Raw genomic sequence first — 12,164 nt, forward strand, 5'->3', positions numbered from 1 at the left:
ATATCCAGCCATTCTGGAGGGTAATTTGGAACTATGCCCAAAGGGTGATAAAAGACTGTCTGCCCTTTGATCCAGCCATATCACTGATGGGTTTGTACCCCAAAGAGATAATAAAGAAAAAGACTTGTACAAGAATATTCATAGCTGCACTCTTTTTGGTGGCAAAAAAATTGGAAAAGGAGGGGATGCTCTTTAGTTGGGGAATGGCTGAACAAATTGTGGTATATGTTGGTGATGGAATACTATTGTGCTAAAAGGAATAATAAAGTGGAGGAATTCCACGGAGAGTGGAACAACCTCCAGGAAGTGATGCAGAGCGAGAGGAGCAGAACCAGGAGAACATTGTACACAGAGACTGAAGCACTGTGGTATAATCAAATGTAATGGACTTCTCCATTAGTGTCAATGCAATGTCCCTGAACAATCTGCAGGGATCTAAAAAACACTATCCACAAGCAGAGGATAAACTGTGGGAGTAAAAACCCCAATGAAAAGCAACTGCTTGACTACAGGGGCTGAGAGGAAATGACTGAGGAGAGACTCTAAATGAACACTCTAATGCAAATACCAACAACAGGGAAATGAGTTCGAGTCAAGAACACATGTGATAACCAGTGGAATCGTGCGTCGGCTATGGGAGAGGGAAAGGTGGTGGGAGGGGGGGCGGGGAGGAAAAGAAAATGATCTTTGTTTCCAGTGAATAATGTTTGGAAATGACCAAATAAAATAATGTTTAAAATTTAAAAAAAAAAGAAAAAGGGGATCATAAAGGGAGAAATTAAAGAAAGAGCAAAAAAAAACAGCAAGGAGGGTCCAGGCCAACAGAGGCAGAGGAGGAGTAATCAGACCATTTTAGTTATAGCTTACTAGGATTGATCAAAATCCTTCCCCTTTGCCATAATTTTCTTTGTAAAGAGAAGGTTGGGAGGCAAAAGGAGGAAAAAGTATGAGGTTATGATGGAGTGGAAAACAATTGCAACCATGAATGTGGACGGAATAAATTCACCCGTCACGGATAGAATGAATTTAAAAACATGTCTATAAAAAACATTAACAACAAAAATTCACATTATTAAAATGAAGCTTACTTCACTTTGTGTCATTTCACATAAGTGTCTTAAGATAAAGTAATAGTTTATTTATTGCATTTATCAACTGCAATTTACAGAGCCGTTCTCCAGTTCATGGGCATCCACTTTGTTTCCAGTTCTTTGTCAATACAAAAAGTGTTCTCATAAATATTCAGTATTTATGGAGTCTTTTAAAGCCACTATTTGCATACTTCCAAATTGGAAAAATTAAGTATTGGGCATCCTTTACTCTCTTATAATACACAAAAAAATGTAATCAATAAAAAGATTTTTTTTTAGAAACCTTACCTTCCATATACACTGTGTATTGGCTCCAAGGCAGAAGAGTGTTCAGGGCTAGGCAATGGGGGTTAAGTGACTTGCCCAGGGTCACCAAGCTGGGAAGTATCTGAGGTCAGATTTGAACCTAGGACCTCCCGTCTCCAGGCCTGAGTTACCCAGCTGCCCCCTATAAAAAGAATTTTTAAAAAGGAGTCAAACTTAAATGAAGATCAATTCAGCAAGGATGTCCCCTATTATCTGCTATATGTCACCATCTGAAATAGTTCTATAAATGCTAGCTATAGCAATAAGCTAAGAAAAACTAAGGAACTAAGCATAGACGGAGAAGAAAACAAAATTACCACTTTTTCAGATGATATCCTAAAGGATAAGTGGATCAAAGACCAAATCACAGAAACAAAAGATTTCATAACATAAAATGGAAACAATGAAACCACATACTAAGTCTTTTGGGATATAACCAATATAGTTCTTGAAAGAAATATATATCTTGAAACATGTATCAACAAGAGAAAAATAAAACATGCTATGGGTATACAAATTAAAAAAAAATTTTAAAGCAACAGATCAAAATATTTCAACTAAACACAAAAATGAAAATTCTAAAAATCAAAAATGGGGGAGAGGAAATGAAATAAAAACCTCATTGAGTTGACAATGAAGGTAGGAGCTAGTACTTAAAAAAAAACTAATAAACAGCTTATTTGATTAAACATTAAAAAAACAGGAAACCCAAATTGGCAAATTTAAAAAAATTACAAAAAATAAAATCATTATAAACTAATTTACTCAGTTTTATGCCAACAAAAATGATAACAAATGAAATGTATTGATATAAAAATGCCCAGATTTATATAACAAGTAACCCCAAACCTTTTGTTTTAAATGATCAAAACATCCTTTAATTTTTATGAATTATAAATATAAGTAGACATTTCTTTAATATTGACAAGCAGTATCTTACCCAAAAATGGGTCATGAAGAGTCAGATACAACTGAAATGGAAACGCATATGTGGAAAACCAAGAGCTAAAACATCTAATGGAGAAATACTAGATGCCATTCCAATAATACCAATGTCCGTTGTAAAGCAAGGATGTCCCCTATTATCTGCTATATGTCACCATCTGAAATAGTTCTATAAATGCTAGCTATAGCAATAAGCTAAGAAAAACCAAAGAACTAAGCATAGACAGAGAAGAAAACAAAATTACCACTTTTTCTGATGATATTTTGCCTAGAAAGCCATATTCAACTAAAATTAATTGAAACAATAACCTGCAAAACACATGGCTAAAAAATAAGCCCACAAAATGATCTTTTCTATATAAGATATAGAAAAAGAAATTCCATTAAAAATTTCAACTACAGAATGTAGAAAACATCTCAAATTCCACTCACCAAAATGCACATGGGAATTATATTAAGAAGATATCTTATAGAAATACAAGAAGACTTAAATAATTGGAAAGATATTAATTGTTCATTGCTGAGTCAGGCCAATGTAATAAAAATGATAATTCTACCCAAATTAATTTGTAGTTTCGATGCTATGCTAATTAAGCAATCAAATGACTATTTTATAGAAGTATATACAGTAATAGCAAAATTAATCTGTCAAAACAAAAGGTCAAGAACTCAAAGTAAATAATTTTTTAAAATTCAGGAGGAAAAAAGACTTAGGAGTATTGGATCTCAGTGCTACAAAGTAGTAATTATCAAAACAATTTGGTCCAGGACTAGAGATGGGAGGTCCTAGGTTCAAATCTGGCCTCAGACACTTCCCAGCTCGGTGACCCTGGGCAAGTCACTTAACCCCCATTGCCTAGTCCTTGCCACTCTTCTGCTTTGGAACCAATACATAGGATTGATCCTAAGATGGATGGTAAGGGTTTAAAAAATTTTTGGTACCTGTTAAAAAATAGAAGAGTTGATCCATGGAACAGATGAAGTATAAAAGTCTCAGAAGTATAAAAGTCCCAGAAGCAAAAAAAAAATGTAGCATAGCATTTGATAAACCCCAGGACACAATGACTGTGGTAAGGACTCAGGATAAGACAAAAACTGCTAGGAAATTAGAAAATAGTTTGACAGAAATTGAGTTTAAACTGGCATTTCACATCATACACCACAATAAACTCCAAATGTATCCCTGACCTAGATACAAAATGACTGAGATTCTACTTCACCTTCATCAAATAGGCAAAGATGGCTAAAGAAAGATAAATGACCATCGTAGGACGACTGACACACTAGTGCCCTGTTGGGGAAGGCATACATTGATCCAACTAGTTTGGAAAGCAATTTTGAACTCTATTCCCAATACCACTTCTAGGCATATTCCCTAAAGAGGCTAAAGATAGATGGAAGGGACCCATATATACAAATAGTTACAGCGGCACTTCTTGTTGCAGCAAGGAACTGGAAACAAAGTCTGAACAAATTATAGTAGAAGAATGTGTAACGTTAAGATATGGCAAGATGCTCTTATGAGTGCCTTTTATTCAGATAAAGTTAAGGCAGAAAAAAGGGACAGATTAGAGAAATTCAGGAAAACTTCCATAAACCAATACACAGAATGAAATGAATAGAACCAGGAGAACAATTTCTCCAATGACCACAGAGCAACTTTGAAAGACTTAAGAACTAATCACAGCTCTTGCCCCTTGTCAGGGAGGATTGTGGGTGCAAAATGAAACATATTTCCAGACAAAACCAATGCACAAGTTTGCTTTACTTAACCAAATTTTTATTTATTTAGAGACTTGGACAGAGGGATTAGTGGTAAGGGAAGAAAATTAAATTATCAATGAAACATTTGAAAATACACAAAAGGAAGCAGAATATTCAGAAGGTGAGATGGAGAAGCAGGACAGTGTCAGTGCCATGTTAAATGTGATCTATCCTTTAAAAAAAAAAGAAGACAAACATAATAGAAATGAACGGGTTCATATACACACTTTTGCTGCTCTTTACATGTGAAAATATTTTTTTGCCAAAATTACAAAAAGGGAAAGCCAAGATGCAAAAAATTCTGAGAGATTTGTTTATTTGGCAGCCTTCGAAACCCTTAAACAGACAAACAAACCCAAAAGACGTTCTCTAGATTATAGAACAAGTCACTCAGATGGCACGAGGCTGCCAGAGCCAGAAAAGTCACACTAATTAATTTGATTTCTTTTCATTCCTCCTCCCCAACCTTCTGGTTTCATTTTACACCTAAACCTTGACTAATCGGCACTTTTGGATTCTGAGTAACAGCACAAAGAGGGCTGGATTTTGGAGTCAGAGATTTAAATATGTCTCTAAGACTTTTCCTCCGTGATTCATTTCTTCTATTGACTGGGGTCTGTAGGGTGATAATGCTCCCACCGTCCAAGTCACAGGGTTGTTATGAGGAAATGATAATACACTTGGGCATTTCTATAGCAAGTTAAAGTTTACCAAGTGCTTTTTGAGTTCACTTTCTCATTGGAGTCTCATAGCCTCATGCCATCTGAATGATTCATTCTATAATCTAGAAGATGCCTCTTGGGGTTTGTTTGTCTTTTAAGGGCATCAAAGGCTGCCTAATAAACAAATAACATACTACAGTTATGAGTCTCTCCATTTTGCAAACGAGAACATTGAAACTCGGGGGTTGACTGCCTTGCCCATGGTCATGTAGCTCCTAACAGGCAAAGGCAGTGCTTGCTCTCAGATCTTCTTGACACCAGGCCCAGTACAATATTACAACAGAAGAAACCTTAAAGCATTCTACAAACGTGGTTTATTATTGTTATGTAGTTTTATAACAAACATAGTTAGCCCCAAATAACAAGAACTTGTATCTGACATGGAAGGAAAATAGAGATGAGGATGGAGGAGACAGTATTTCAAAGAAATGGATTTTATTGTGCATAGGTTGTGTAGTACAGTCAGTTCCCAAATCTACATGGTTGATATAGTAAATGTATGTTACAAGATTACATGACCAATATGGAAAAGCACATATAACGGGCAGGAAGTAATATGCCATACCCTCAGCTCTCAAAAAATGGGTCCTCCCGGAGGAGGCTGGGCAAGAGAACGTCTTCAGGGACAGTCCTGTGCAAAGATGGAATATCCAGTAATAAGCACAAGCTTCGGGACCTTGAGGGCGGCTAACACGGTTAGCAGCAACATGGTTAGCAGCAAAATCCATTTTAGGGGGCAACAAGAACCCCGGCTATGGGACAAGTGAATGGCCATCCATGACGAAGGCCACTTTCATCCATCCATATCTCCCATAAAGGGTCTATCCACTATAAGATGCGGGAGGCTTCCCGCTGATTCATTTTCTGTCCAAGAAGATCGCCAAAACATGGATATGTCATCAAATTGTGATTGTAGAACATCTGCGATCATTTAACAAGACACTCTTCATCGCTACAAGAAAAGCTCAAGGCCTGGGAAGTGGTCATAGATAGCTTCAAAGGATGTTTGAAGTGAAAGACCTTCACAGTCAACACGCTTACCTCATCGCTTTATGGATGAAGAAAATGAGTCTCAAGGAGGGGGATAGACCGACACATAAGATTAATGAATTTGCTCCATATGACCCCCTTCCCCCCTGCTGATTTCTGCCCCGGCCATCTCTGCTCCCTGCCAAAGTGCTGTATGCTGTCTCAATGAAAAAGAACTGAAATCTATTTTTCTCTCTTTAAGAAAAAGAATGTTGAATCCCCCTTGAAGACAAGAGAACCCAATTTGTGCCAATATAGAGGGTCAGATCTAAATTCAGACCACCTCTACCACCACATGCCCTCCCCCAAGCAGTGTTCAACGACATTGAATTGGTTACCAACCATTAAGTAAAGAGACGCCACCAGGAGTACATGAACCGCCTTTATCCTTTCTGCATCCACAAATTCCCATGTCAAGGGTGGACAACACTAGCTCCTCCAGCTTGATGAAGGGGAAGGAAGTGTTCTGTTCACTGACCCGAGACAGGGACTTTCTCACCTGTGTTCAGTCTTCAGGGAGACATTGATAGGGTTGAGTCTAGTCATGCCGATTCCAGCACAAGCAATGCATGGATTTGACATCTTCATTCGAGTCCTTGTCAAACTGGAATACCAACTGGATCAGCAGCTCACCCCTTTGCCGTCTAAAGACAGGTGAACTGTAGGGAGCGTTCCTTACACTAATGTGTGATGGATTTGGATGAAACCTACAGAACATTCATCCTTCTGCACAGAATAAGCCATTTGGTTCTTCCAGTAAACAAAGCCCAGCTTTTTTAATGCTGTGGGGACAGACACTCATTAGACCCCTTTTCACATGACAGAACAAATAAACACCTCTCTAGGCAGACTGATGACTTCGAGACAACTCGCAGACCTGTTGGACTTACAAGTATAGAAATTAGGAGCTCCCATCTAGAGACAACAATAAGCCCCACATGCGATTCCTGCACCCGGAGAGAGGCTGCCAAGTACTCACTAGGGAAAGATGAGAAGCACAGAGGCATCATTTTCAGGGGCAGAACCCTATACAGTTAAGACAGGGGACCAAGTTTTCTGAAAGACTGCACCGGGGAGGAAGCCACATCTGTGAACTGGGTAAGAGAATGGCACAGAGGTGTGGTTACTAGGATTAGATAATGAGGCTCGGCTCTGATGGATGGAACCAACAGAGAGAGAGAGAACAAAGGCTGGGACCTAGAGACCTGAGGGCTCCTCTCCCAAGTGGATGCTAAGAAACCAGACACCAACCTCCAAGACAGTTTTTGCAGTTAGTCCAGAAAGCTCTCAGTAAGCCTCTGTTTTCATGGGGGTGGGGACTGATCTTTCATCTCTTTATGGAAGTTGGCTCCCTCTTGTCTAAGGAGACAGTGACTGCTCAGTCTGGGGCTAATCCACCATCTCCCCAGGGAGGGATGGCTACGTGCCCTCTTTTCATCCCAAGAGCCTTCTGAAGCTGACCACTGGCCATGGGTCCCTTCCACAGTAGAACAGGAGATTCACTCTGTCAGTGGGCATCCTTGGCACTTCATGTCCCCAGTGCTGAAGTCTGTGCTGTTGTACAGTCCTGACCCAGCTAGGGGCCAGAGTGGGGCAGAAGAGTGGAGTGTTGTCATGAGCTCCACACCACCAAGAGATAGTCGAAAGCTGCAGATCAAAACTAAATGAAAACAACACCCCCAAAAGTCTGTGTGTAGACAGTGCCAAACTGAGGTATTATTGTCTTCTCACATAGTTTTCCTGGGTCTGGAGATTCGTTGCTGTTTTCCAGTTCATTTGTCTTTACAGTTGGGTAGCAGACCAGCTCCCACAAGTGAGCCTGGGAGATGCCATCCGACATTTTGGATTAAGACAAGAATACAGTAGTCCATTTTGCTTCCAGTCAGAACTAATTAAACATACATCTCCTATGGCCGTCAGCAGCAAGATCGTTGGTTTTTTGTTTTCTTCATGCAGAGTTGGCATGACTATGCCAGTCTGAATTAGTGTCATGCCAACTGCTGTCCATTCCACATGGGGTACCACCCATCCTGCACTGCCTTCATGTGAAATAGCGACAAGGTGTAGAGTCAATGTAGCAGTGTGGAGTACATCTCAATTCCCCATAAGACCTGAGGTGAGAAAGAAAATCTTGGGTTAGGAAGTTTCCTGGGTACCAGGGAATCTTGAGATTTGAGTTGGATAGAACCTGAATGATAATGACAGCTGACATTTATATGACACTAGAACTTTACATATATCATTTTATCCTGACCGCTCTGGGAGGTAGGTACTATTTTTATTCCTATTTTACAGGTGAGGCCTACAAATTTGTTTAGGGTCATAAAATCTGGATTTGAACACATATCTTCCTGACTCCAAGCCCAGCACTTTATGCACTGTACCACTCAGGTATTTCCTCAGAGATCCTCTAAGCAGGACCCTATGGACCTCTTCTCACATAATGACTTCAAATACATAAAACACAGGATTGCAAAGGAAGCCGATGATAATGAAATACAGTTTTTCTAATATTAAAAACAAGTTCACAGACCTCCTGTGATAGAGACATGAAGAGAGAGAGGTTTTGCAGGACTTGTGGACCAAGATGCAAGAACCAAGATTCCAATGGAATGTTCCCAGGAGTGACAATTGGGGGCTTTTGCTGGCCACACTGAGAAGAGAGACTGGGATTTTGGACTTGGTCTCTTGTTTCTCTGGCTCTGAGCAGTTGAAGTTGACACTGAGAAGAGAAACTTGGCTTTTGGGGACTGGGTCTCTGTCTCTCTGGCTCTGAGCAATGGAAGCTGACCAGGAGAAACTTAGAGACTTTGAACTTTGTTTCTTTCTGGGGTTAAGCTGAGAGACCTGGCTGATTTGTGAAGAAGAAAGATTTTGAACTGCTGCTGTCCTCCATCTCCCTAACTGTCTTAGAGTCACAGTTTGTGACTGGGATGCTTTCTCAAACCCTCCTTTAGATTAGGGAAATCCTCATCCCTCTTACCTCAGTTTCCCATCCTGTTATCCCAATAAACCCCTTGACTTGAAAAAGGAAAGGAAAAGAATATATAGTTTACTCAAGTGGGGAGGGAAGGAGCCAAGGCTTCAAGAAGAACTGAGTGGAGAGGGTTGGAAAAGGGAGGGAGTGAAGGAGGAAAGAGGTTTGAAAATAGATTAAAGAATCAGCCATCAGTAGGGATCAGTAGGCAAACCCCAGAGTATCCTCCAGTATCTATCTAGAGCAGTATCCCCTGGGTGGCAGCATCCCTGTGTGGTAGCATCCCTCAGCATTTCTCATTTCTACATTCATTACATATAAGCAGGTTTAGGTTCTCAAGTCACAGCTAGCCAGAGAACAGTATATTCTCTCTATTTCAAGCAGTAACAGTTTCAGTCAGTTTACTCTTCTATTTCACTCCTAAAAATTTATCCATGTGCACCTTAGGGATTCTTAAACCCTAAACTAAGAACCCCTGGTCTAGTGCAACGCTCTCATATTTTTCAGATTAAAAAAGAATAGCCCAAATAGGTAAAGTAGAAGAAATGGGATTTTTACCTCGACTTTTGGATTCAGTGCCACAGACAAGGAGCCTCTCAGACTCTTCTCAATGGTGGATTTATTACAATTAATCAATCAGCAAACATTTATTAAGCACCTACTATGTACTAGTCACTGTGCTGAGATTTGGGAGGACAAAAAGAGGCAAAAGATAGTCCCTGCCCTCAAGGAGTTTATAATCAAATTGAATTATAATTAGTCTCAGCCCATCATCCCACCCTTGGCTTCTCTTTATTCCCTTCATAGTATGGACTCTGTAGTTAACCAGTCCAGCAGGGTACCATGCTCTCCCTTTGAATCTCTTCCCTCCTTGTTGTCTCCTATTCATGTGTACCAACTCTCAACAATGATTCACCCCCCAGCACCTCCTCATTCTGAGTTGCTGAACAATGCCAGAGGAAATCACCCAACACAATGAGCTGGTCCACAGCAGGTTCTTGCTTCATTTGCAGTCATTTTCTTCTTCTTCTTTAATTGACATTTTATTGCATATCCATAGTAACTCTTCTAAATATCTTTCTTCTGAGGGCTCCAATCACTCTGTCTTGCCACAAAGAACCCTGGCTCCTACTCTAGTGAGTCCTAGGGCCATGCACAACTTCCTTGTCTCCACTGCTCTGATATGGCTAGAATCTTCACCTTTGCCTTTCCTCTCTTTCTCAAAAGAAGTGGCTCTTCTCTGCTTTTAAAGGTACAAAGTTTAATAAAGATACAAAGTTCAATAATCTTCTAGGAGTCTGATTCATTGATTATTCCCCCTCTCTCACATTTTCCATCTCTCCCCATCTACTGAGGCCTTCCTTGCTGCCTAAACATATGCCGAGGTGTCCTTCATGCTTAAAATAACCTTCCCTTGATCACCATCTTAAACACGTTCACTACTAAACTTCTAGAAAACCATCCACATACGCTTCCATTTTCTCCCTAGATATTCGACTTCTTATCGCTTTGTAATTTGACTTCTGACCCCATCATTCTACTGAAACCACTTTCAAATGTTACCAATGATTGTTCATTTCTAAATTCAACATTTTTTTTCCAGTCTTCATCCTCACTGACCTCTCCCCACTTTTGGACACTGTTGACCGCCCTCTCTTGCTTTAGTTCTTAGGGCACTGGGCTTTCTTGGTTCTCATCAATACTTCTGTGACAGTTCCTTCTCAGTCTCCTTTGCTGGGTCAGCATCTACTTCTTGCCCCCAAAGAGAGATGTTATGAACCATCTTTTCTCTATATTCTCCTTTCACCTCCCATGTGTTAGGCAGAGGACTTCTAAGTAGATTTTTGTTTCTATCCCTAATCTCTCTTAAATTCTAGTCCTTCATTTCCAACTGCCCGATGGACATTTCCACCTCAAACTCAACATGTCCAAATGAGAAATTACATCTTCCCCTTAAATCTGTGCTCCAAACTTCCCCGTTTCTGATGGCTGCGCACCTGTGCTTATGCTCACCAACCTCAGAGTCATCCTTAACTCTTCTCTATGCCTCATCGGCCACAGAGCCAATCATTTTGCCAAGTCTTGTTGATTCTACCTTCAAATGAATTACTTACATCTTTTTTTTCCCCCTCCACTCACATAACCCTTATCACCATTCTCCTGCACTATTTTACTAGTCCCCTAATTGGTTTCCACAGTCCTAGTCTCTCTCCTTATAAGGCATCCTCTTAAAGCATAGGTCTGATGGCAGTACTCTCTTGCTCGTATATATATTTAAAGGCTCTCTATAACCTCTAGAGGGACATTCAGGGCGTTCGGGGAAGACTAGTCCCTCTGATGTGAGGGCTTGCCTACCCCTTTTTGCCAGAGCTTCTCATCCTCTTTTGGTATATACCTGCCACCCAGCTCTACCTGTGGCTTCAAGAAGTTGTAGCATGTGTAGCAGCCACATCCTGTCTAAGCCAGACTGAGTTGGGAGTGGGGGTGGTCCTCTCCCTAGCATGGGAAGACTTCCGATGACAGAAGGGGCATATGAAAACAATTTGTTCCAGTGTCCAAGAAGGTGGCAGAGGAGGAGCTATGGAGTGCTTAGAGCTTAGTTGGACACTGAAAATGCCAAGTTCATCCACTGCATCTCAGGCCACCACCAGTCCTTTTGACTTTTGTCTTGCCACTAGAGTAACTAGTGCCACTCTTACTCACTTAAATCCAATTCATTAATGAGTTAAGACATCTCTCTGGGTTATTTTGGTTCTCTTTGAGTACAAAGGTCAACAGCCATGACTTCAAGATAAAATACAAGTTTCCTAGCCTGGAACTGCAGGTTCTCTACAATCTGGTTCCACTTTACAGCCATATGGGATACATTCTCCATTTTAGTCCTCCTCCTCCTGCCTCCCTGAGTTCCCACAAACCATTTCCCATTTTTGGAATGCACTCCCTGCTCATTCTGCCTTTCAGTTCCCTTATTTTCCTTCTAGTGTCATCCCTGCCATGATACCTTCTCTAATATCCAAAAGGTTTCAGCCTTCTCGATCCTTATCTTGTATTATCCTTATCTCCAGCTAGCAGAACAGGAGTTTCTGGAGAGAAGGAATAGTTTCCTTTCTCTCTTGGCATCTAACAGTGCCTTGCATAGAGTAAGAACTTAATAGAGGTTTGTGAATTTGGAGTTTGGAATGGAAAAGAATGGAAGCTCAGCCTAGCCCAGCTCTGAGCATGACCAATTTCCCACAATCTACTTGGAGGCTCCAGAATATGGTTAATTAGCAGTTACTGCTTGCTCCCTATGCCACTGAAATGATAGCTGACAGGAAACAGAAGGTACGA

General features: G+C 40.5%; 1 protein-coding gene across 2 annotated transcripts in view; it reads right to left on the bottom strand.

Annotated features, from left to right (window-relative positions):
* Nucleotides 1–4,105: 4,105 nt before the first annotated feature.
* The window catches only part of COLQ (collagen like tail subunit of asymmetric acetylcholinesterase), a 46,973-nt gene continuing 38,914 nt past the window's right edge, over nucleotides 4,106–12,164 (bottom strand). Inside the window, exon 17 of one of the 2 annotated variants that reach the window (XM_007505121.2) lies at nucleotides 4,106–7,968. In XM_007505121.2, coding sequence (XP_007505183.1) covers nucleotides 7,899–7,968 — 70 coding nt within the window. In that variant the 3' untranslated portion in view covers nucleotides 4,106–7,898. The remainder of the gene's footprint in view (nucleotides 7,969–12,164) is intronic. The other variant, XR_008912472.1, reaches the window with a different exon arrangement.

Source organism: Monodelphis domestica, chromosome 5 (assembly GCF_027887165.1).
Source record: "Monodelphis domestica isolate mMonDom1 chromosome 5, mMonDom1.pri, whole genome shotgun sequence".
NCBI classification, from domain to species: domain Eukaryota; kingdom Metazoa; phylum Chordata; class Mammalia; order Didelphimorphia; family Didelphidae; genus Monodelphis; species Monodelphis domestica.